Source organism: Jaculus jaculus, chromosome 5 (genome assembly GCF_020740685.1).
Source record: "Jaculus jaculus isolate mJacJac1 chromosome 5, mJacJac1.mat.Y.cur, whole genome shotgun sequence".
NCBI classification, from domain to species: Eukaryota; Metazoa; Chordata; class Mammalia; order Rodentia; family Dipodidae; genus Jaculus; species Jaculus jaculus.
Genome location: NC_059106.1, coordinates 7570988 through 7597641, shown reverse-complemented (window position 1 = coordinate 7597641; position 26654 = coordinate 7570988). Strand labels below are relative to the sequence as shown.

General features: G+C 48.3%; 2 protein-coding genes across 2 annotated transcripts in view; both read left to right on the top strand.

Moving 5' to 3' along the window:
- Nucleotides 1-26654, top strand: part of Arhgef4 (Rho guanine nucleotide exchange factor 4) — a 147514-nt gene that overhangs the window by 107187 nt on the left and 13673 nt on the right. The window contains exon 5 of the mRNA XM_045151065.1: nt 20887-21026. Coding sequence (XP_045007000.1) covers nt 20887-21026 — 140 coding nt within the window. The remainder of the gene's footprint in view (nt 1-20886; nt 21027-26654) is intronic.
- On the top strand, nt 26436-26606 carry LOC123460888 (small integral membrane protein 39). The gene has a single exon (XM_045151069.1). The coding sequence runs from the start codon at nt 26436-26438 to the stop codon at nt 26604-26606; it is 171 nt and encodes a 56-aa protein (XP_045007004.1).

Here is a 26654-nt window from a genome sequence, read left to right as displayed (position 1 = left end):
TTTGCTTTCTCCATTAAGTGCAGCATTGCTGTGGGTCTTGGTGGAGAACCCTTGCCTGGTTAGTAAAGTTCCTTCCCAGGCTGACCCTTGCTTCTAATTCTAGTTCTAGTTCTGCAAGGTTGAAGCTGAGTAATAAGCATGCACCTTTCATTCCCTTTTTCCATGATTTTTTGTGGCGGGAAGAGGGAGAGAATTGGCACACCAGGACGTCCCGCCTCTGCAGTGAAACTCCAGCTGTGTGCACCACCTTGTGCACTTGCATCACCTTGTGTGTCTGGCTTACATGGGATCTGGAGAGTCAAACATGGGTCCTTAGGCTTTGCAAGCAAGTGCCTTAACCACTGAGCCATCTCTCCAGCCCTCATTCTCTTTTATGGTCATATATTCTGCTTGCACACTTGTTCTGAGAACTCAACTTCATTCCAGAGTGATTGACATATTAGGAAACAGTTTTTGCTTGGTACACTTGCAGTTCAGTCCCCCAAGGAACACTAGATGACCCAGAAAAACTACCCCAAGGAAGTGGAGCTGTGTGGGAGCTGACAGGCTCACACCTCAGACAGCAGCTGTCAGCTGCCTACGTTCATGCGTATGTCACGACCTATATTCTCCACACATGCAGTTAGAACTCCTGATTCCAGATTCCCTTCCTCCACCTCTTCGCAGTAACCGATCAATGCAGCTGCTCTGACACCTTCTCCGGGCAAACTACGGGTCTTTTCACAGTAAGCCCGTGTATTTGTATATGTCCTAACCACTTAATATGTCAGCAACTGTGCTGCTATGTTTTCTTAAGATTTATTTTTACTTATTTATTAGAGACAGAGGGAGAGAGAGAGAGAGGGAATGGGCACGCCAGTGCCTCCTGCCATTGCAAACAAACTCCAGACACAGGCAGCACCTTGTGCATCTGGCTTACTTAGGACGTGGAGAATCGAACCTGAATCCCTTAGGCTTCACAAGCATGCGCCTTAACTGCTAAGCCATCTCTCCAGCCCTGTGCTGCTATGTTTAAATGGACACAGTTTATTTTCCGGGAAAATAGAACAGGAAGCCCGAGCTCTTCACGGTGACCCCTCTCCGTCGGCTGGCACGATGCTCATGACTGATGGGCAGCGTGGAGACCTCATCGTTAACCAAAGCTACTCGCTGCTCGTTAGGGTCCGCGGTGTGCATGGTGCAGTGGGGCATTCTGGTGGGCGCGGCAGGTGCGCAGTAACATGCCTCACCATTACAGCATTGGGCCTGAAGCTCCTCTGGGTGCTATCTCCTCACCCTGAACTTTCTGCCACCACTCAGTTTCTTTCTCAAGGGCCCCTCGGTTTTCCTTTTCCACTGTGTCGTGAACTTGCAATCGTGCAGTACAAAGCTTTTTGAAATTAGCTTTCCTTCTCTTACCACAGTGCATTTTGCTTTTCTGTGTGACTCGTCATGACTAGATCTCTTTTCTTTTTATTTTGTGGAGTAACTTCATTATCTGGTTCTTTCTCTATCCACTTGTTGAAAGATATCTTCATTCTGGCAATTATGAATGAAGCTGATATCTGTGTACAAGGGTTGATATGGATATCTTTTCAGATTAGCTGAATAAATACTAATGGTATGGTAAGAATTTAGTTCTAGCATAGTGCCACAGACTTGTCATCCCAGCACTTAGGAGGCTGGGGAAAGAGGATTGCCATGAGTTTGAGGCCAGTCTCAGCTACATAGCCCTGAGGTATGGCTGATGCTTTTAGGCGCATCACGACCTCTCTGGCGCATCACGACCTCTCTGGTGGATCACAACCTCTGTGATGCGTCACGACCTCTCTGGTGCGTCATGACCTCTCTGGCGGATCACGACCTCTGTGGTGCATCATGACCACTCCGGTGCATCGTGACTTCTCTGGAGCATTGTGACCTCTCTGGCACATCGTGACCTCTCTGGTGCATCGTGACCTCTCTGGGGACATCATGACCTCTCTGTAGATGTTGGTTTCTTTTCTTTCTCAAGACTGTCTCTTGGCCAGTGACCAACAATGAGTACCCATTGGTGTGTGGGAATGCTCAGTTCACTGGGTCCCCAGAAGCATTAGGCTGAGTTGCTACAGGGCAATGGATGAAAACGGTGTAGCAGCCATGGTAAAGGCCAGATTTTCTGGGTAAGTGAGAAAGAGCATGGTCAGGAGCCCGCAAGGTCGGCCTGTCTCATAGTGTCAAGGGACACTTTGGTTGAGACTGGGGTAATTGTTCCTGACTTCTGATGCGGCCAGCAGTCTTCCTTGCCTTAATAGTATATGACAGGTCTGGTTACATTAACACTAAAATGCAGACACATTGATGAGGAGATCTTCTTTGACAACCTAGCACAGATACTCAGAACTGGGCATGGCTGTATGTTCATCAGTTCTGTGAGATGGATGGATTTAGCCAGGATGCCTGCTCCATGATGAATTGGAGGTGTTGGTACAGGAGCCCCTCAGAAGCAGTTTTTACTGAAATAGAAATTTTAAACCCCAAGCCTTTAAGAACTTAAGGAGCATCTTTGTCAGAAGGCCATGGGAGGAAGGGAACTTTATCCCATAGAGCTGTCAGGTGCCTCCAGCACCAGATCCACTGCTGGAGCACATGATGACCCGGTGTGATGTGAACTCTGGCTTGCTTCTGGAACCAAAATACCTCTGTGTTACTTAATTGGCACATAATGAGTGCACAGACTTGTGGATCACAATGTGATAGCTTCCTGCATATGTATGTGTGTGGTATGCATGCATGTGTGTGTGTATGTTCATATGTGTGGGCATATGTGTACAGTGCATGCAAGTATGTGCATTGTGTGTAAATGTCAGAGCCTGACATCAAGGGTCTTCCTCAGTGGTGCTCCACTCTGTTTTGTTGAGACGGGGTCTCTCATTCAACCCAGAGTTCACTTATTTGGCTGGACTAGCTAGCCAGCGAGCCCCAGGGGTCCTCCTGTCTCCACCTCTCTAGAGGTGGGATTATAGGAGTGTGCCACCATGCCTAACATTTTGTGTGGTGTATAGGTGCCAACCTTGGGTTCTCCTGCATGGGTGGTGTAGAAGTTATCTTGTCATTGCTGGGACAAAGGACCTGGGAGAAGCAGCTTATGAAAGAACAGGGTTCGTTCCCAGCTTACAGTGAGTTTAGAGGGGAAGTTTTATCATGGTGAGAAAGCCTGGCAGGAACAGACGACCAGGCGTGAACGCTGCAGAGGCAGCAGGCAGGAAGTGGAGAGAGTGAGCCAAGGGCGGCAAGCGGGCTGGGCTGTAACACCCGAGCTCTGCACCCCGACACACCTTCTTCACGTGGCTGTGCCTCCCAGAGGCTCTGCAAGCTGGGCATAAAGTGTGTTGCCTAAGCACAAACACACGAGGCTATGGGGACGTTTTACAGGCCAGCCGCCACCGGTGTCAAACACATTACCCACCGAGCCGTTATCCCAAGCCCAAAATGTGATGTCTTGATGCATACATACATTATGTCATGAATAATTAGCCTGTTCGTCACCTCAGACGTTTATCACTTCCTTGTAATGAAGCATTCAGTCGAGGCGAGGTGTACGTGCGTTATTGCTGGCTCTTATCACTTTGTCGTATACTAGCAAACCAGAAGCCCTCCTTGGCCAGTGAGGGAAGGGGACCTGACAGACTTTCCATCCAGTGGCTGAGGAATGCAATTTCTTCTCAACAGCACATATAACATCATTCAGGACAAATGATTCAGTAGGGCACAAGACATGTCTCAGCACAATATTTTTAAACTATGAAGATCTATTTAACTGTGTGGAGAGATGGTGTGAGAGTCTCCCAGGACTTAGAATCAAGGACACATGCTTGCTCGGCCACTCCATACATACCCAAGTTCACCAAGGCAAGGAAAAGTGGTTGCCTGTTTCCCGTGTCAGTGAGGTTTGGTGGGATAGGATAGGCAAGATGGGTAACTCTATGGAGTCAGTTATTACTTTGTATCTCAGGGTTTGGCAAATGTTGATTAAGGAATCATTTTCCTGACTGATGAAAAATCTCAGCTATGGTCATCTACCCCCGCTGAAAGTTAATGCAATATATTGCATGACATGTGATATGTAATATTTCATAAAAATTAAAAAGCAGGCTTAGTAGATGGCTCACTGGTTAAAGATGCTTGCTAGCAAAGCCTGCTGGCCTGGGTTCAATTCCCTAGCACCTGTGTAAAGCAGATGCAAAAAGTGGTGCGAACATCTGCTGTTTGTTTGCAGCAGCAAGAGGTCCTAGAGCATGGTGGTAGTTTGATTCAGGTGTCCCCCCTGAACATAAAAAGTATTCCGAACACTAGGTCCCCAGCTGGTAGAGATTTAGGGATCAACACCTTCTGGGGGCAGTGTATTGTTGGGAGCTGGCTTATGGGTGTTAGAGCCAGTGCCCCCTTGCCAGTGTCTGGCACACTCTCCTGTTGCTGTTGTTCACCTGATGTTGGCGAAAAGGTGATGCTCACCCTCTGCTCATGCCATCGTCTTCTACTGCCATCATGAACCTTCCCCTCGAGTCTGTAAGCCAAAATAAACCTTTTTTCTCACAAGCTGCTCTTGGTCAAGTGTTTTCTGGCAGCAATGTGAACCTGTCTGCAACAAGCACCCATTCTCATTCTCTCTCTGCTTACAAAGAAATACAACTATTAAAAAAATGAGGGCTGGAGAGATGGCTTAGCGGTTAAGCGCTTGCCTGTGAAGCCTAAGGACCCCAGTTCGAGGCTCGGTTCCCCAGGACCCATGTTAGCCAGATGCACAAGGGGGCGCACGCGTCTGGAGTTCGTTTGCAGAGGCTGGAAGCCCTGGCGCGCCCATTCTTTCTCTCTCCCTCTATCTGTCTTTCTCTCTGTGTCTGTCACTCTCAAATAAATAAAATAATAATTTTTAAAAAAATGAAAAAAAGGGTCTGGAGAGATGGCTTAGTGGTTAAGGCACTTATCTGCAAAGCCAAAGTGTCCAGGTTTGATTCCCCAGGACCCATGTAAGCCAGATGCAGAAGGTGGCACATGCATCTAGAGTTTGTTTACAGTGACTGGATGCCCTGGTATGCCCATTCTCTCTCTCTTTCTGCCTCTTTCTCTCTCAAATAAATAAATAAATATGGATGTAGCTCAGTCAGTAGAGCATTCACCTAGCATGCTTACGAAGCCCTTAATTCTAGCACCACACAAAATCAGGTATAGTGGTATCCAAGTGAAACCTAGCACTTGATATATGAAGGCAGGAAGATCAGAAATTCAAGGTCATCCTCAGCTACAAGACCAGTCTGAGACATATACAGACATTGACCTTCCCAAAATTAAAAGATATAAGGCTTCTTTTCTTGACACAATGCAAAACAGCTAAAGTTCCATAACAAGAACTTTGGAAATGATTCAAATACATGGAAATTAAATAACCTAGGCTCTTAAACAACCAGTGGGCTAATAAACAGTTAAAAGGGGAAATTTACAGATGTACTGAGGCTGGGAATGGTGGCACCCCTGTGCTCCAAGCTCTCAGAAGACTGAAGAAGAATAGCGAGGGGAAGGCCAGTTTCTGTGGTCACCTGGATATCTGTCTTCTGACTGTCCAGGGAAACCAGGACAACAGGTTACCCTGGTCCTGCCCTCGGGCAAAACTGTAAGAGCAGAAACTCAGCTGATGGCTTCCTTCCTCTGTTAGCTCACCTCTGGCTTCTGCCAGCTTCGCACCCTCAGGTGGATGTTTTTTAAAAATATTTTTCCAGCCGGGTGTGGTGGCACACGCCTTTAACCCCAGCACTCGGGAGGCAGAGGTAGGAGGATTGCCATGAGTTCAAGGCCACCCTGAGACTACATGGTGAATTCCAGGTCAGCCTGGGCTAGAGTGAGACCCTACCTCGAAAAATCAAAAAACCAAAAAAAAAAAAATTTTTTTTTTCCAGGGCTGGAGAGATGACTTAGCGGTTTACCACTTGCTTTCCAGCGAGGCCAAAGGACGGAGGTTCAGTTCCTCAGTACCGATATCAAGCCAGACACATAAGGTGGCACATGCATCTGGAGTTTGCATGTTTGCAGTGGCTAGAGGCCTTGGCGTGCCTGTTCTTTCTCTATCTGCCCCATGCCTCTCTCTCAAATAAACAAATAAAATATTTTAAAATATATATATTTTTCCAGGGCTAGGAAGATAGTTCAGCCAGTCAAGTGCTTACCTTTTCAAAATAAGGACCTGAACTCAATCTCCAGAATGTCTGTAAAAAAAAAGCCAGGTGTGGGGGCTGGAGAGATAGCTTAGCGGTTAAGCGCTTGCCTGTGAAGCCTAAGGACTCTGGTTCGAGGCTCGGTTCCCCAGGTCCCACGTTAGCCAGATGCACAAGGGGGCGCACGCGTCTGGAGTTCGTTTGCAGTGGCTGGAAGCCCTGGCGCGCCCATTCTCTCTCTCTCCCTCTATCTGTCTTTCTCTCTGTGTCTGTTGCTCTCAAATAAATAAATAAAAAATTAAAAAAAAAAAAAGTCAGGTGTGGTGGCATGCACTTGTTATCCTAAAGCTGGGTAGGCAGAGACAAGTGGGTCACTGGGGTTCATTGGCCAGCCATCCCGTCCAGCTCGGTGAGAACAGACCAATGAGAGATCTTTCTACATACGAGGTGAATGACCCCTGAAAGGAATGATGCCTGAGGTGGTCCTTTGTCCTCCCCTCCTGCATGAACACACAGCATCTACACACATGAGCATACAAAAATATTTTCAGAATATATATATTATACACATAACATATAAATATTTATATATATATATGTATGTATGTGTATATATATATATATTGTATATGTATATAATATATATATATATATTATTCCCTTGTGACCAGAAAGAAGCCTTTACAATAAAATATTTTAATCATTGAGTGATTGAAGGAACTTACTGAAAGCTTTATTACTTATTTTTTTTCTTATTTAGAGAAAGTGAGTGAGATAGAGGGAGAGAGGGAGAGACAGGAAGAGAATTGGCTTGCCACGGCCTCAGCCACTGCAATCAAACTTCAGACACTTACGCCACCTAGGGGACATGGGCAGCCTTGCACTTGCCCCACCTTCATGCATCTCTGGATTGTGTGAGGCCTGGAGAGTTGGACACGGGTCCATAGGCTTTTGGAGGCAAGCGCCTTAACTGCTGAGCCATCCCTCCAGCTCAAAAGTTTTCATATAATTGGTGGTTAGTATATTTTGATCATAATCTCTCCTGCTACCATCTCTTGTTCTCCCTCATCCCCACTGAACCCCTTCTTTCCAAGTAGTCCCACTTTGTATCAGTTACTTCCTTGTGCTGGGACAAAACACCTGACCAGAAGTGCTTATAGGAAGAAAGGGTTTATTCTGGCTTGTAGTTTTGGGGAAAAATCATGGGAGCAGATGGTCACTCTTCACATCAGTAGAAAGGAAGTGGAAAGCATAAATGCACCAGCAGGGCTGGACTCCATCACCACCGGTGACACACCTCCTCCAGCAAGAATCCACCTCCCAGGGCTGAAGAGATAGCTTAGTGGTTAAGGCACTTGCCTGCAAAGTCAAAGGATCCAGGTTCGATTCCCCAGGACCCGCATAAGCCAGCTACATAAGGTGGTGCATGCGTCTGGCGTTAGCTTGCAGTAGCTGGATGCCCTGGTGCCCCCATTCTCTCTCTCCCTCTCTACTTCTTTATCTCTCTCAAATAAATAAAAATAAAAGAAAAAAAGGGGAAAAAAAGCAATCTACCTTCTAAAGTCTCCACAAACTTCCCAAACAGTGCCACCAGCTGGGCATGAAGTGTTCAAACACATGAGTCATGTGGTTTCCTCCGCCTTCCTCCAGCGCCCATGGCAGAATGTTGATGGGCTTGATGTTGTACAGATAACAACAGATGCTGTGAGATCATGAATGTAACACTCACCTCATGTCTAGAACACATAATTCCATAGCACCCCTCCCCATCTCTGACTGTTAAAGTCTTTGATTCTGTCTTTTTTAATTAATTAATTAATTTGATGGAGAGAAAGAAGTAGAGAGAGTGAGAGAGAAAGGGAATGGGTGCACCAGGGCCTCCAGCCACTGCAACAAACTTCAGATACATGTACCACCTTGTGCATCTGGCTTATGTGGGTACTGGGGAATTGAACCTGGGTCCTTTGCTTTGCAGGCAAATGCCTTAACCACTAAGCCATCCTTCCAACCCTCTTAGATTCTTTCTACCACAATAGTCCCTGAGTGTTGGAGTGTGTGATAGAGTTGTCTCATTTAGCAATGAGCACTCAACAGTCACTTATTCTCAGCAGTCTTATGAGTTTTTGGGTCTTCCCAAGAATCAATGCCAATTGCAAAGGAAGCTTCTCTGACCAAATATGAGAGTAGCACTAATCTATGGGCATAAGCATAAATAGTTCGAGGGTGATTTCATGGGTGCAACTTATATATTTAGTCAGTAGTAGCTTCCCTCCAAGGACCTCGGACCTTTCCAGATATTGGATTTTAACAAGGTTTTTTGGAACCAGGCACAAACAAATCCCCTCTCATGGAGCTTGCCTCAAATCAGAGAGCAAATAGTTAGCCCCATGCCATTTTTGCACCAGTGGACACGTGGTACCTGGCTAACAGGTTGTGTAGCTCACAGGGTCCAGTGCTGGGCAAGGCCATTGATGACCTTTCTCCCCGAGCACTGCTACAGCTAGCCAGCCGGAGGGAGCTTCGAGCTCAGTTCCCCTTGATTTCTCAGTGTCTTGCAACTGAAGCGTGTGGCCACTTCCATAATAGGGCCTTGCCATCTCGTTCTGGTGGGCAACACAGAGCTGTGACCGTAGCCTGTATTGTTTTGAAGTCTTCACGGGCCTCCCTGATCAACAAATCACTGGGAGATTTCCCCTGAGGAAGGTATTTTTACATTCTCTGATGTAAGAACCGTTGACATCCTAGTAAATAAGGATCACCAGTGGGTTCATTTCCAGGGGTCAGTGCCTCACAGTATTCCTCCTGAGTGCTGGGGTCGCAGGCATGTGCTATCAGGTGCTGGGGATCCAATCCAGGGCTTCGTGCATTCTAGGCCAGCACTGTGCCAGCTGAGCTACGTACCCTCCCTGCCCCCCCCCCCCTCAGACGAGTCCTTCTGTTGTTGTTTTGAGGCAGGGTCTCCCTCTAGCTCAGGCTGACCTGAAATTCACTATGTAGCCGGGTAGCCTCGAACTCATGACGATCCTTAAGTCTTTTCAAAAACATGGTAGACAAGCTGGCGGAACAGACATTTGTATGTTGGAAGCTACACAGGCCTAAGAGCAAGGACTCGGGGTATCACAACTCCGCTGCCCTTTCCAGGCTGCAGACCTGCACCTTTTGCAAAATAAGGACAGATAGGGCTGGAGAGATGGCTTAGCGGTTAAGCGCTTGCCTGTGAAGCCTAAGGACCCCGGTTCGAGGCTCGGTTCCCCAGGTCCCACGTTAGCCAGATGCACAAGGGGGCGCACGCGTCTGGAGTTCGTTGGCAGAGGCTGGAAGCCCTGGCGCGCCCATTCTCTCTCTCTCCCTCTATCTGTCTTTCTCTCTGTGTCTGTCGCTCTCAAATAAATAAATAAAAATTAAAAAAAAAATAAGGACAGATAGCACACTTTGAGTAACCAATAAAAATATTTGTTGAGCCAAGCATGGTGGCGCATGCCTTTAATCCCAGCACTTGGGAGGCAGAGGTAGGAAGATCACCATGAATTCAAGGCCACCCTGAGACTACATAGTAAATTTCAGGTCATCCTGAGCTAGAGTGAGACCTATCTCGGGGAAAAAAAAAAAAGTTTGTTGAAAAGTGCTGGGTGTGATGGTGCACACCTTTAATCCCAGCACTTGAGAGGCAGAAGCAGGAGTGTTACTATGAATTCGAGCCCAGCCTGAGATTGCATAGTGTATTTCAGGTCAGCCTGGGCTACAGTGAAACCGTGCCTCAAAAAAAAAAAAATGTTGTTGAATTCATTTTCTTGATAGTGAAACAAAATATTCCAGGTATATTAACACACTGGTCTCCTCGCCTCACTGTCCCAACTTTAACCCCTTCCCCAGCCCCAGATTATCCTGCCTCCACAGTGTTCAAAAGCCCGTGTCTAGGACAATTTATGGGAAGTATTTTGACAAAGGGAGAAACATGGCCTTGAGCAAGTTTGGTTCATCTGTGTGGAAGGATGTGTGATTCGAAGAGACAGTGTCAGAGTTGATGAGGAGAGCAGGCATGGAAGCTGCAAAAAGCAAGCTGAAGTTGATGGAGAGTCGCCCACTTGCAGGAGTGCGGCGCGAAGCATTGCATGCTGCTAACATCCACTTCAGTGCTTGACTGCGTAACTTAGATTGTCAGGAGTCTGTCACAGCCAAAGTGGGGTGGGCAGGTGCAGGAGAAACGAGGCCGCAGTGGCAGAAAGCTTGGGGTGCTATGGGAAGGATCTTGACTCTCGCCCAGGTGGATGGAGCCTTTGCAGCTCTGAAGCCAACATCTGACATTGTGATCTGATTGCGTGTCACCAAGGACCCTGGCTGTTGCAGAGGACAGAGGCTCAAAGTGGGAAGCCAGATGGGAGGCTCTTGGTTACTGTGTGGAAGGGGGTTGCGGGACAGTGATAAGACCCTGCTTTAGGAGTTGGTGCTGGAGGGGTGGAGTGTAAGATCTGGCTAATCATCTGTCCAGATGCTAGATAGGGATGCTAGATTTGCGTAGGGGCATGGGTGTGAGTTGTGAGAGAAAGGAGTCAGCGGTAACTTCAGATGATTGTGTTGCACGCAGTAAGCCAGCCAGCCAGCCAGACAAGTATTCCATGTTTTCTTTCATGTGGGATGAAGAGAAAAGGAGGGAGGGAGGGAAAAGAGAGGAAGAAGAAAGAAAGCAGAAATAAAAATAAACAAAGATGCAAAGACAAGGAAGTGGAAGGGGCAGTGTTAGGGAGTTTCCTACTGACAACTTCCTGCCTGGGGACAAGAGCCAGAAAGTGTCCAGAATCCATGTCACCTGTAATCTTGGCGCTCAGGTGACTAAGGCGGGTCTTGAGAGCTTGAGGCCATCCTGAGCTACAGCCATCACAGAAAAATGAGTAGAACCGGAGACCATTGTGTTAAGTGATATATGCCAAGTTGTGGAGGTTTTCTTTCACATGTAGAATCAAAAGAGAAAAAAAATGCCAGTTATGGCAGTGCACACTTGTAATCCCAGCATTTGGGAGGTGGAGGCAGGAGGATCAGAAATTCAAGTTCATCATTGGCTACATAGCAAGGTTGAGGCTAGCCTGGGCTATATGAGACACTGTCTTATGAAAGAAATAAAGAGAAAGAAAGAAAGAGAGAGAGAGAGAGAGAGAGAGAAAGGAAGAAAGAAAGAAAAGAAGGAAGGAAACAAGGAAGGAAGGAAGGAGAAAGAGAGGGAGAGAGAAAGAAAGAAAGAAGGAAAGAAAGGAAGGGAAAGGGAAAAGGAAAAGAAAGACAAGACATGCAAGCAGAAGGGTGACTGTTACAGAGCGGGAAGGAAACCAGTGTGGGGAGGTAAATGCAGTACATAGGATTCCACTGTCTCATGTACATGTAGGAAAATTCTACGACACTCACTTTTTTGTATAATTAACACACTGATAAAAAAAAATCAAACAAAATAAGCAGGAAATAAAGCAAAAGGATCAAGGATAAGGCCAAGCCTTTTGTTCTGAGTCAGAGAAAGCATGTGGTTGTGGACCATTGGTAAATGATGCCTGTGAGCTGAGCAAGTTTGAGAAGGATTGACACTAACTTCGAGATGTTCCCCGGTGTTTGACAGACAAGCAGTTGGAGGCAAAGCGAGCTGTGCCTAACCTCCTATCAGAGCCACATGACCGAGCACCCGTGGGAGCCACGAGAACAGCCACAGTATAGACATATCCTGAAGTGACCCAGGCACTGTGCCAGGCAAAAGGGAGATCACATAGACAGTTTCAAAGCTCAGAGTGGGAACACTTTTCAGTGTGACCTCACGTATTTCGGCAACACAGGCCAAGATTTGTGCAAGAGTAGCCCGCAGAAGCTGTGACAAGGATGTTGGGGACACTGCCACCTGTAGTTCATGTCCATGTGAAGGGTGAGACTCAGTCACAAGCCACCATATCCAAGATGCAGATAAACGTCTTGTGGTGGTTTGATTCAGGAGTCCCCCATAAACTTAGGTATTCTGAATGCTAGTCTCTTCAGCTGATGGCCATTGGAAATTAAAGCCTCCTGGAGGTGGTGTATTGTTGGGGCTTCTCAGTACTGTAGCCAGTTTCTGGCACACTCTCCTGTTCCTGTTGCCCACTTGATGCTGGCCAGTTGGTGATGTCCACCTTCTGCTCATGCCATTGTTTTATCCTGCCATTGTGGAGCTTCCCCTTGAGTCTGTAAACTACAATAAACCCTTTTTTTCCAAAGCTGCTCTTGCTCAGGTGATTTCTGCCAGCAATGTAAACCTGAGGAAGTGGCTTAGTGGCTAAGGTGTTTGCCTGCTAAGCCTAAGGACCTTGGTTCAATTCCCCAGGACCCACATAAGCCAGATGCACAAGGGGGCACATGCATGTGGAGTTAGTTTGCAGTGGCTGGAGGCCCTGCTGCGCCCATTCTCTCTTTCTCTCTCTCCCTCTCGCTCTCAAATAAATAAATAAAATATTTTTTTTAAAAGCCATGTCACTAGAAAGAATTCACCCCAGGAGTGATTAAGGAGAGAAGCAGCTGTCAGGAGACTGGAGCTGGCGGCCATTGCGCTGAGCAGAGAAAACCAGACCTGAGGCGGATGCCTGGGTTTTCTCTCATGTAAAGTACATGCTGAGCGTTGGGGACATGGGAGGAGCAGAGGGAGGGGGATGTGGACAAGGTGCATGATACGCATGTGTCGCAATGAAACCCAATACTTGCTATAATTAATGTACGGTAATAGAAAACAACACAGGAAAGCGCTTGGGAGACGGCTCAGGCTGTACAGCGTTTGTTGCACAAGCAGAAAGGGCAGAGTTCACACCCTTTGCACCTATGTGAAAGCTGGGCACCATGGCACACTCCTGCCGTCCATGTCCACGCACTTGGGAAACGGAAACAGGCAGACCCCCGGAGCAAGCCGGCCAGCCAGTGTAGCCAAACGGATAAGCTTCAGGTTCAGTGAGAGACCCTGTTTCAAAAAACAAGGCGGAGAGTGACTGAGAAAGACACCTGGTGTCGACATCTGGCCTCCACATGTACGCACACACACAGCTGTGTACACATGCACCCACATCTATGCAAACTTGCATACATATGCAGGCAAAATATAAATAAATATAGCCAGGCACGATGACGCCTACCTATAATCCCAGCACTCTGGAGGTTGTAGTAGGAGGATCGCTGTGAGTTCAAGGTCAGCATGGAATGTGGAGTGAGTTCCAGGTAAGCCTGGGCTAGAATTGGACCCTGTCCAAACAGATGAATGAATAAATAAATTATAAAGAAAATGTACAGCCGGGCATGGTGGTGCACACCTCTGATCCCAGTACTTGGGAGGCAGAGGTAGGAGGATCGCCATGAGTTCGAGGCCACCCTGAGACTACATACTGAATTCCAGGTCAGCCTGGACTAGAGTGAAACCCTACCTCGAAAAAACAAGAAGGAAGAGAGAAAGGAAGGAAGGAAGGAAGGACGAAAGAAAGAAAGAAGGAAGGAAAGGGCCCTGGCTCTCTCCAATGACTTATCATGCCCGAGACACGGTAACTGCTGTGTGGCTAGTTGCTAAGGAAACAGTCTCAGCATCTTCAATACAGATGCATTTCGCCCCCTCAATCTTTTTTTAAAAAATTTTGTTGATTTTTAGTTATTTATTTGAGAGCAACAAAGAAAGAGAGAGAGGGAGAGAGAATGGGCGCACCAGGGCTCCAGCCACTGCAAATAAACTGCAAATACACGTGCCACCTTGTGCATCTGGTTTATGTGTTTACTAGGGAATCGAGCCTCGAACCTGGGCCCCTTGGCTTCACAGGCAAGCGCTTAACCGCTAGGCAACCTTTCCAGCTCCACCCCACCCCCTCAGTCGTTTTCCTGTGCTTAATTGACTCCACAGGCAGAACCTGTGGATAGGGAAGTCTTGAGTGCATGTTAGTATGTGTTACTTTTTTATTTTTATTTTTTAAAATATTTTTTGTTTATTTTTATTTATTTATTTGATAGTGACAGAGAGAGAAGGAGGCAGACAGGGAGAGAAGAGAGAGAATGGGCACGCCAGGGCCTCCAGCCACTGCAAACGAAATCCAGACGCGTGCGCCCCCTTGTGCATCTGGCTAACGTGGGTCCTGGGGAATTGAGCCTCGAATCGGGGTCCTTAGGCTTCACAGGCAAGCGCTTAACCGCTAAGCCATCTCTCCAGCCCAGTACGTGTTTATTTTAAAGGGCCGAATACCTATTAGATATCTAACTTTGGGCTGAAGAGCCTGCTCAGTGGTTAAAGGTGGTTGCTTGTACAGCCCAATGCCCCGGGTTCAATTGCCCCAGTACCCATGTAAAGCCCTATACACAAAACGGCATATATGTGCATTTAGAATTTGTTTGCAGTGGCAAGAGGCCCTGGAATACCCATTCTCATATTTTCTGTCTTTGTCTCTCACCTCCTTCTCTGTTTGCAAGTGCCTTTAACCACTGGGCCATCTCCCTAGCCCTCTTAACATCCAAGGTCCAGCATGGGGTGCAGGACCCACTCAATGTCACGTGCCCATGACCCCTCCTTCAGGAGCCAGCTTGCATTCATGGGCAGTAATGGACACATTACAAGTCCACATCTCTTACTGCAAGGATGACAGAAGGTCACAGTCTTCCTCAGAAGCAAGCTAGAGGGCAAATCGCCCTACCTGGAGGGGTCCGCCCCCGTTGGAAGCCATGGGCTTCATAACTGTACCAGCCCAGGCCGAAGAGACATGTGTGGCAGAATGGCTTGGATGCTGTTCCCATCTTTGGTCTAGATCACAGAACCTCTTGATGTGCTACTTACTGTCAAGACAGTGTTCAGAATGTAGCAGACAGCTGACCTGTTTTCTTACATCAGAATTCACAACGAAGGGCAGGAGAGATGGCTGAGCGGTTAAGGCACTTGCCTGCAAAGCCTAAGGACCCATGTTTAACTCTCCAGGTACCACATAAGCCAGATGCACAAAGTGATGCAAGCGTGCAAGGTCGCATGTGCACGAGGTGGCGCATGTGTCTGGAGTTCAGTTGCAGTGGCTGGAGGACCTGGCATGCCAATTCTCTATTTCCCTTGCCCATGCTCTCTTGCATTAAAAAAAAAATGCCAGTCTGTTGGACTTGCCTCAAAAAAAAAAAAAAATCAGGGCTGGAGGGATGGCTTAGTAGTTAAGGCATTTGCCTGCAAAGCCAAAGGACCCAGGTTTGATTTTCCGGGACCCACACTAGCCAGATGCACAATGGGGCACACACATCTGGAGTTCATTTTCAGTGGCTGAAGGCCCCTGCACGCCCATTCGCTCGCTCTCTCTCCCTTTTTCTCTGTCAGATAAATAAATAATGAAATATTTAAAAAATCAAAATGAAGCCTGGGTTTTGCATTAACCTGACTCTGCTACGATCATTCATTTGCTCGCTTGCACCATAGTCATAGGGCTTTCGTGTAAGTCAGGGGCATGTGAGCCACCAGGGCCCTTGCCTTGTGTGAGAGGAGTGCACACACTGCCCGCGCTGGCTGCCGTCCTGGTACCCTTCTGCATAGCTGCTACAAATGCCTCCTCTGCCCAGGTTGATATGGTGGTCATGAAACCATAGGAACAGCCTCCCAGGGCCACACCCTGTTTTCCTGTTTTCTTACATCAAAATTCAAAATGAAGGGCTAGAGAGATGGCTGAATGGTTAAGGCACTTGCCTACAAAGCCTAAGGACCCATGTCCGATTCTCCAGGTCTCACATAAGCCAGATGCACAAAGTGCATGGACTCTGGGTGTAAGAAGGTGAGAAAAATGCCCAGAGAGCCGAATGGAGAGATGCTTCTACTCCCCCAAGCTGTAGATTGGCCAGATGAGCGGTTGTGTTGTGAGCTGCTGAGACCTTGCTTGGGACCAGCTAAGTAAAAAGCCAAGGAAAATAGTGACTCTTCTGTGACCCCCTCCCCAGGGGGAAGACTTAGTTTTAAAATACCTAGGAGAGGGAAAGAGACGGGGAAGTAGAGACGCCTTATTTTTTCAAGACATAGACTACAATATATACAGGTGAAATTACAGGCTGTCTGAGACTTGCTTTTAAATAATGGACCATGGAAGGAAATGGAACGACCGAAACATGAGCTTCCCGACAGGAAAGATGACACAGTCTCCAGATCGATGAATGAGCCAAATATGAGTTTTTAATTTTAATTTGATTATGTTTCTGTGTGTGTGCATGCATGTTCAGGTGTGTGGAGGTCAGAGGACAACTCCAGTGTGGGACTTTGCCTTCCGTCTTGTTTGAGGCAGGGTCTCCTGTTTGCCACTGCGTATGCCAAGTTAGCTGCTCCACATACTTCTGGTGGTTCTCCTGTCTCTGCCTCCCTCCCGTTGTACGAGTGTTTGTGTGCCATTGTGGCCCAATTTGCATTTCCCTCACTGCGGTTGAGCACTTTAATGTGCCACTTGTACCTCTTCTTCAGAGCAGTTTGATTCTTTTGCTCACTTTTAAATTTCAATTTTAATGTTATTTTAAGTACATACTATGATGACTTTTTAATATTTTATTTTTATTTATTTATTTGAGAGAGAGAGAGAGAAGCAAAGGAGAGGGAGAATGGGTTGCCAGGGCCTCCACCAAAAGCCACTGCAAATGAACTCCAGATGCATGCGCCATCTTGTGCATCTGGCTTATGTGGGTCCTGGGGAGTTGAACTGAGGTCCAGCAAAAAGCTTAACTGCTAAGCCATCTCTCTAGCCCTACTGTGATAACTTAATGCATGCGTACAATGTGGTTAAATCAGGATAGTTTGTTCATTTCTTTTATGTTTTCTCATGTCCTTTATTTTGTTTTTTTTGTGGTAATAATAAATAAATTGGGTATAGTAATTATAGAAGCTGTACTTATGAGGTTTCTATTCCTGGAGAATTTCCAAGAGCTGCTGACATTGCCTGATCCTTGTATTACAATAGAGTTGGGTCAGTTTTAACTGGGTTGTTTTTGTTTTTTTTCTTTCTTTTTTTTATTAACATTTTCCATGATTATAAAATATATCCCATGGTAATTCCCTCCCTCCCCACCCCCACACTTTGGGTTGTTTTTTGTATGGTATAGCTGGTTTAGAAGTATGCCTTTTTTTTTTTTTTTTTTTTTTGAAATAGGATCTCACTAGAATTCACTGTGTAGTCTCAGGCTGGCCTCAAACTCAGCAGTCCTCCTACCTCTGTCTCCCGAGTGCTGGAATTAAAAGCATGCACCACCATGTCCAGCCAAAGTGTGACTTTTAAAACACTAAATACATTATTTGTATCTATTTTCTCCTATTCTGTGGATTTTTAAAAAATCTTTTGATACTATTAGTTACTTTTATATTTCTGAGACCAAAACACTTGATAGACAAGAGGACTCGTGGGAGGAAGCATGTGTTTGGCTCACAGTCTCCGTGGGGTTTCAGTCTGTGACGCAGGAAAGGCAGGAAGATGGCTCCGCCCACGGCGATGGGACAGAAACAGTGGCTGTCCACATCACAGAGGCAGGGCCAGAGCCGCGCATGGGCATCCTGCAGAGTCCCGCACCAGGGCCCTGCGTCTGCTCGCCAGGCTCTGCTTCCGAAAGGTCCCACAGTCTCTCCAAACAAAGCCACCAGGCAGGGAAGAAGTGCTCAGACAAAAAGCCTAGTGGGCTGGGCCTCTCAGGTTCAAACTAGAACGCTGCCCTTTGATGTACACAGACTTTGAATTTTTTTAAATATTTTTATTTGGCTGGGCGTGATGGCGCACGTCTTTAATCCCAGCACTTGGGAGGCAGAGGTAGGAGGATCACCGTGAGTTCAAGGCCACCCTGAGAATACAGAGTGAATTCCAGGTCAGCCTGGGCTAGAGTGAGACCCTACCTCAAAAAAACACCCCCCCAAAAATATATATAATATATATTTTTTTATTTGGGCTGGAGAGATGGCTTAGCAGTTAAGGCCCATGCTTGCAAAACCTAAGGACCCAGGTTCGATTCTCCAGGTCTCCAGGTAAGCTAGATGCACATGGTGGTGCATGCCTCTGGAGTTTGTTTGCAGTATATGGAGGCCCTGGTATGCCCATTCTCCCTCTCCCTCTCTCTATCTCTAATAAATAAATAAATAATAAATAAATCTTTAGAAAATATTTTTAATTATTTGAGAGAGAGAGAGAATGGGTACACCAGGGTCACCTGCCACCATAATCAAACTCCAGACGCTTGTGCCACTGTGCATGGAACCCACTCCCGTCAGGCTTTGCAAGCAAGTGCCTGTAACCACTGCACCATCTCTCCAACTCCCAGTACTTTAATTTTGAAGTAGTCCACTTTGTCTGCCGTCTTCTTCCCTGTGCTTTTTGTATCGGCCAGGAAATCATTTTCAAATTCAGTGTCCTGCGCTTCTCCCCGTGTTCTCTTCAAAGATGTACAATCTTGGCTCGTATGTTCAGATCTTTGCCCACTGGCAGTTAGTTCTTGTGTGTGAGGGAAGAGCTCAGCTTCTTTTCTTCCTCTTTGTTTTGCATCTGGACACTGAGTTTCTCAACACTGCTTGTGGAAGTGATTGTCTTTTGCTTCCCTGTGTTGCAGATCTATTGACATGTGTGTGAGGGTTTATACTTCTGCGTCCTTGATTCACACTCATTGATCTGTATGACTGTTCTTAAGTCAGTAGCTGTCCAGATCCTTGTGGTTTTCTGACAACTTTTTCTCTTTTGCACGTGTGCTGTGGTGTATGTGAGTACATATACTGTGTTCACATGCTATGTAAGCACACGTATGCAGGCTGGAGATTGACATTTGGTGTCTCACTCACTCTCCACCCGATTCCTCCAGAGTGGTTCATACCAACTCTTTTAAACTCTTTCAGAAACAACTGAAGAGCAAGGAATGATTTCTAATCCATTACTGAAGGTCTGTGAGAGGGCTGGAGAGATGGCTCAGTGGTTAAGCACACGTTCTGTGCGGGCATGAGGGCCTGAGGCTGCCTGAGTTTAAACCTCCAAATCCCATGTAAAACATCAAGGTGGGGGAGCAAAGATATGAGATTCTCAGGGGCCCCACAAGCACCAGAATTAGTACAGAAGACTTCAGCCCAAAACACTACCAGGCAGGGCAGAGAGATGGCTTAGCAGTTACGGTGCTTGCCCAGTACCCACATCAAGTCAGATGCACAAAGTAGCCCATGCCTATGAAGTTCCACTGACATGACCGTATTCTCCCTCCCTCTCCTTCCCTCTCTCTCCCTCCCTCCCTCCCCTTACAAATAAATAAATAAAAAGTACCAATACAAGGCAAACAGCAATGGAGTGGTTCCACTTTGGCCTCTGCAGGTGAATGCATGTGGGATACCACACCCCCATTCACACTCATGTACACACACATGTACACACACACACCACCACCACACACACACCATGCCCCACACACAAGAAAAAAATAATAGATAAGAAACTGCAAGAAAATGAGACTCATACATATCTGTATGCAAATAAATGGAAAAAAATGTTAGATGGAAGAATCCTTAACATACTACTAGCAAATTGAATTTAACAGCACAGGAAAAGGATTACCTATTAGGAGAAATAGGGTTTAGTGCTGGAATTCAAAAATTGCTCAACATACCAAAATGGCTATAAGGCACTACATTAATAGATTGAAAGAAAAATATGTGAACATCTCAATTGATGAGGAAAAATAAAAAATTAACATATGTTAAAGATAAGCAACTTAATAAAAATGAGCAAAACCCATAGATATTTTACATTAAAGGAAATATAAATGACACACAAATGTAGATATGATACCCAACACATTACTAACTAGAAAAATAAATTCAAACCACACTGACGGGGCTGGGAAGATAGCTCAGTGGTTAAAGGCTCTTGCTTGCAAAGCTTGTTGGCCCAAGTTCAGTTCTCTAGCACTCACATAAAGCCAGATGTAAAAAGTGGTGTGAGCACCTGGCTTTCATTTACAGCTGCTAGAGACCCTGGTGTGAAACACACACACACACACACACACACACACAAACACACACATTAAAAAAAAGAACATGAGGGCTGGAGAGATGGCTTAGCGGTTAAGGAGTTTGCCTGCAAAGCCTAAGGACCCAGGTTCGATTCTCCAGATCCCATGTTAGCCAGATGCACAAGGGGGCTCATGTGTCTGGAATTTGTTTGCAGTGGCTAGAGGCCCTGGCGCACCCATTCTCTCTCCCTCTCTCTCTCTCTCTCTCTCTCTTTCTCTCTCTCCATATACATACGCATATATATATGAAAGAGGGACAGAGAGAATGGATGCACCAGAGCCTTCAGCCACTACAGACAAACTCCTAATGCTTGTGCCACCTTGTGCATCTGGCTTACGTGGTCCTGGGAAATTGAACCTGGGTCCTTTGGCTTCGCAGCCAAGCACCTTAACCACTAAGCCCTCTCTTCAGCCTTCAAATTTGTTTCTAATTTAATTCAGTGGGAAGTTTCTTGGACAGTATACCCTGGCCCCTCCCAAATTCTTCTAGTCCACTGGGTTGCTGTGGCCTGGAGTTAAGTGACTTGCAGTGGCAGCGTGGAGTCACCACACCACTCTGTCATCTGAGCTAAGGCCTGAGACCTTGCAGCAAGAGTGCTTTGAGAGCCTGGCTTCCCAGTCTCTCCCTCCTTCCAAAGAGCGTGCGTGTGTCCTGCGGTCAGCCAGCTCCTCTTGCACCAGCTCTCCTCTGTCCCCCTTCACAGGCTGCTGTCCTTCCTTCCAGGGTTGCCTGATGGAGCTCTGGACACGGTCATCTGTGCAGAGGAGACAGGCAGTGAAGAGGACCTATATGAGGACCTTCATAACTCTGGCCACCACTACAGCCACCCTGGAGGAGGTGGAGAGCAACTGGCCATCAACGAGGTAAAGTCCAAGCCAAGCAGGTAGAGGGAGGGCGGCGCTGGGCCTGGCTGTCAGGCCCGCTGAGCTGCTGCAAGAAAGACGCTCAGTGATGCTCCTGGCACATGACATGCCGTTTTGCACACTGTGTATTTCACCGTGTGCCCGCTACCCTAGGATGGGGTAGTCCTACCCACCCGGGGTCTGCAGAGAATCATGAGAGCAGGCACAGTGACAGCATCCAGGCCCACCTGACAAGGAGCCAGTCCTGGCAGAGACAGTGGCTGGGAAGAAATCAGGATTTGCGCTGGGCGTGGTGGCACACGCCTTTCATCCCAGCACTGGGGAGGCAGAGGTAGGAGGATCGCTCGAGTTCAAGGCCACCCTGAGACACATAGTGAATTCCAGGTCAGCCTGGGCTAGAGCGAGACCCTACCTTGAGAAACAAAAACAAAAACAACAGCAAAAAGAAATCAGGACTTTTAAGCTACTTATTTATTTAGCATGCATGTGTGTGTGTGCTCATGTGTATGCACGTGGGCACAGGGAGTGACGGGGTGCACGCTCCGTGGCGTGAGGAAAGCAGAGGTTGATGCTGGGTGTCTCCCCCGACCACATTCGACCTTCCTCCTTCTGACTTGAAAGCAGAGCTCACAGATTGGACCAGCCTAGCTGGCAAGTTTGCCTCTGAGATCCCTGTCTCCCCTCCTGAGTGCTGGGATTCCAGACAGGCCGCTGCGCCTGCCCAGCAGTTCCGTGAGTGCTGGGGATCCAAACTCCGGTCCTTACACTTGTATGGCAAGAACTTTGCCCACCGAGCTGTGTCCCCAGCCCTGAGACCAGGACTTCTCAGTCACTCCAGCTCAGACCACCGGATAGACTGGGGACGCGGAATGGAGAAGCTGCTGAACTGATTTCCCTCTTGTGGACACCATGAGCTCAGAGTGTTGGTGTTGCTATGACAACTGTGTGCCACTTCTGTGTAGCTTTTGCTGTTTCCTACCTAAGCAGAAAATCACCAGTGAGAAGCCTCGTGTGGGTAGAACCAGTTCCCATCCCAGGTTCTCCTTTTGCATTCTCCAAAGAGAGCTTGGTAAAAATGTTTAAAATTTTTTAATTGACACATGATAGTAATAATTATAGGGCATGCTGTGACATTTCAGTAGGTGTGTACAGTGTGTAATGATCAGATAGGGCACCTGGCATGTCTGCTACCACAAGATTTTGCCAATTCTTAGAAACATCCAGAATCACATTCACTAGCTCTTTTGAACTATTCTTAATGGATGCCACTGTGGGTACCTATGTTAGGTACAAGCAAGGATGTCATCATAGACTTAGTTAAAACACTATAAGATTTTTTTTTTTTTTTGTAACTCGTGTAGTTCTCTAATGTGAACTTTGCAGATGACAAGGTCATGTTACAAGGTCAAAAGGTAGGACATCCCTGAGAGGCCATTCCTCCTGTCCGACTCCCCCCCCCCACACCAGTGGTTAGCTAGCCTTTCTTGTACATGTGTGTGTAGCTGCATGGGCATGTGTGTAGGTGTTTATGCGTGTGTGTATCTGGCATGTAGAGGCCAGAGGACAAGTCCCTCACTTGTTCCTTAGGCGCCATCCACCATTTTTTGCAAGGAGAGAGAGAGAGAGAGAGAAAAAAAAAGAGAGAGAGAGAGAATGGGTGCAACATGGCCTCTAGCCACTGCGAATGAACTCCAGAGGCATTCACCACTGTGCATATAGCTTTACGTGGGTACTGGGGAATCGAACTTGTGTCGTTAGGTTTTGTAGGCAAGCATCTCATACGCTGAGCCATCTCTCCAGCCTGCCGTGCACCATTGTATGAGATATGGTCTCTCACTGGCCTGGAAGTTACCAGTGAGGCTACAGTGACTGGCCAGCAAGCCTCACCTGTCTTCAGCTCCTCAGCCCAGGGAATACAAGCACGCATACCCTGCTCAGTAGCTTTCCGTGGATTCTGGGGATCAAACACAGGTTCTCGTGCTGGAAGGAAGTCTCTTTACTTGAGCTATTTCCCTGGCCCCTGGCCTTTCTTAAGACTTTTGAAGAAACTTTGGGAGATATGACTCTCCGCCCCGTTATCACACATACTCTTGTCTTCAAGCCAAGATGGAGGGAGAGAGAGAGAAAGAGAAAGGGGGGAGATGAGAATATGGGTGTGCCAGGGCTTCTTGCTGCTACAGATGACCTTGTAAGTATGTGCTGCTTTGTGTACCTGGCCTTATGTGGGTGCCAGGGAGTCAAACCCTGGCCTGCCAGTAGGCTGTGTAAGCTAGTGCCTTTAATCACTAAGCCATCTCCCCAACCCCATACTTCTCCTTCACGTGGCCTGGAGGGTGTGAGGGAACATAATGCGACGCCTGAGTGCTGGGGTTATAGGTAGACTGCCGTGCTCAGCATTACAATGGTGTTGGGACCAGAGCTTGGGGCTTTATCCACGGAGCAACCTCCCTAGTCCCAAATATCCTAACAAATAAAACAGATCGTGTGTGTGTGCACTTGCGATCTTGGGGGACTGAACTCGGGGCTCGGGGTAAGCACATGCTGTGCTATGAGCTACACTCCCTGCCCGCAGCTTTTCTCTGTGGCTGAGTCTCATGCGCCTGTGTGGGTAGAGTGCTCTCATCGTCATTGTGAGCAGAGTCCATAAACGGTGGTCAAGCTGGGTTCTGGAGAATCAGACTGCCCCTCTAAGCCGAGCGTTCAGCCCAAGGATGGGAAGCACAGGTTTCCCATGGGTAGAGGGTAGAGCCCTGAGTAGGCAACTTTTTGAGCATTGACTGACTTATTGTGAAGTGGGATGACCATGATGCTGCGTGGGGACAGGCTAGAATAGTGAGCATTACCTGGTGTGGCTGGTTCTCAGGTCTTCATTGCAAGGACCACAGCAGGGACAGGGTGGCCCATAGCGCTCAGGACTAAGTGGTGGGGCAGCTTGATTGTCCTGATGTGTCACTGCTGGGGTCTTTGTGTGTGTCTTCTACAGTTTGCACCTCCTTCCATGGCTAACCACAGATGTGCATAAAACACTGGCCAGGTTGGAGTCTAAGCCACACGCTGTTAGAGGGCACGTCACAGCCTGTTGTGTGAACTTTTTCCAAGTAGACTTGAACAAATGCCTACTCACCCCAGACAGAGCAGCAAAGACAGAAACAGAGACGCAGCTCCTTCCTCTCGGGTCTAGCTTGGTGAACCAGTGAGCTTTCCTGAGGTTACTTGTAGGACCATGGGTGACTTATGGGCAGCTAGATCACAGAAGAAAATATGTCTCCCAGCAAACTTAATTGCCTATGACCCGAGCCTTGTGAGCTCCACATTCTTCCAGGACAGGACATTAATGGCCCAATCCTGGGGAAGTTTCTTGTGGGGAATCAGAGCTGCTGAGAGACCGAGGCGACAGTGGCCCGGGGACAGAGTTCCACACCACAGGCTTAGAGGAGTGTTGGGGTACGGTAGGCCTGGGAGCCCGAGGGTGCCTTCTAACTACCCTGCTAGTCTCTTGAGGATTCAGGGGGCAAACCTGGTGTCCAGGGTTTTTCTGCAGAACTGTGCAGGAGCGGTACCCCAGGCGGAGGAGCCAGGGTGACGTGCAGCCAAGCAGCCTCTCTGGGTCCCTCCTGACCCTCCTCTGCGCACACAGCAATGTCCACACGTGCACAAGCACACGCCCAGATACCCTCAGATGTGCGTGCAGAGTGCCCCTCCACAACCATGAACACAAACTCCTGACACAGGTAGCCCTCGCACGTGTCACGTGTACACACACACACACACACACACACACAGCTCCTCAGACACAAGCGCACATGTTTATACATACCAGACACGCTTCCTGCCCTGGGCTCCTCAACAGTATGGTCACCTCCCCGGGTGCTCCTTCTCTACAGCTGTGCATGTGACGCTGCCACACACAGGGTCGCCGGGCCAGGTGGAGAGTGTCACCCACGTGTGAGCGCCCATTCTCTGTACAGACGCCCTCCACATGCTTCCCTTCCCACAAGTCTCTTTTCTAATTTGATGTCGTCATTTTTTTTTTACCTCCTATTATTCAGGTCTCGTATAGGCAGCATCAGCCACTGTGAAGCCATGAGTATCATGGCCGCGTTGTGTCTGGAAGGCAAGATTGCAGGCACATCTCCCCTTGCTTGGCTGCTAAATTTTTTTCCCACCTCTTGTGTAATAGATCCTGAGCCTTGGAGGGTGCGATAGAGATGTCTCACTTAGTGCCGAATACTCCACTGTCACTTCTCTGTACTTTGGAGACTCCTGAGCTATTTATTTGAGAAGGTGTTGGGTGGGAGGAGGAGAGAATGGGCATACTAAGGCCTGTAGCTACTGCAAACACATTCCAGATACATGTGCCACCTTGTACATCTGGCTTTAAGTGGGTACTGGGGAATCAAACCCGGATCCTTAGGCTTTACAGGCAAGTGACTTAATCACTGAGCTATCCTCTTGAGTTCTGACAAAGGAACTTTGTTTGGAGGCAGGGTCTCGTCTACCTCAGGCTGCCCTTGAACTCCCTGTGTAGTTGAGGGTGACTTTGAATTTCTCCTCTTCCTGCCTCGCTCCTACCAAGATCACAGGCATGCACCGCTCTACTCCGTTTATGAGGGGCTGGGGGTAGAACCCAGGGCAACCCGCATGCCAGGCAAGCACTCTACCAACCGAGCCACATCACCAGCCTGCAAGTGAGCTTCCACCTGCCCAGTTAGGGTTCCAGGCTCTGTGTGGTGGTGGTGAAGCCAGCTGTTTGTCCAAAGGCACAAAATGCTGCCCTGGTGGCTGAGGTGGTGAGGCTGCTGCCAACATACTGGAACCTGGCCTAGGTTCAAGTCCTGGCTCCTTTATTCCTGTACTCCTGAGTGATCTTAGGACCATCTTTTGACAACATAGATCAGTCTGGCACATGTCCAGTCCTGGCTCCTCTGTGCCTGTGACTCTTGAGTGTTTTTATAACAGCACATAACTTGGCCTTTCAGAGATGCAGTCGCCCGGCTGTGACATGGTGCCTGGGGTCATCCTGGTTAGGATTCAGAACTTCGGGTCCCAGGGCCTCTCCAAGGGCCATCTTTGCGCCTGGCCAGTCCAGGGTGAGGACCACTGAGCGGACGCTGGGGTCTTTCAACCCCATTTTAAGGAGGTGTCCAGGGCAGATCGCAGGGCCCGCGGAGCCACCGCGACCCCTCGGCCCTTCCCTTCCGTAATCCACGCCTCCACCCTGGCCCCAGCCGCCCGCGCCCTCAGCGCCGGTTGCCGAGAGCGCGGGCCTTGGAGGGCGGCGCACTGCGCTGGCTGGGCGGGAGGAGCCCGCAGGGCCGGCGCAGGCGACTCCGCCCCCTTCCCCGGTGCTGCGGGCCGCCGGCCGAGGCCGGGTGCTGCGGGATCTCGGGGTGCTCGGAGCCCGGCGTCATGGCCAAGACCCCGCAGCCCCGGCGCGGCCCCGCTACGCCCAGCGGCGCCCTGCGTGCCCTGCTGCGCTGCAACCTGCCCCCGGGCGCCCAGCGCGTCGTGGTGTCGGCAGTGCTGGCCCTGCTGGTCCTCATCAACGCCGTGCTCATCTTCCTGCTGGCCTTCCGCTGAGCCGCGGGCACCGCGGGCACCGCGGGGTGAGTGGCCCCTCCAGCCTCT

Excerpts from the sequence above, each read along its gene's own strand:
- LOC123460888 (XM_045151069.1), top strand. The coding sequence starts at position 26,436 with ATGGCCAAGACCCCGCAGCCCCGGCGCGGCCCCGCTACGCCCAGCGGC.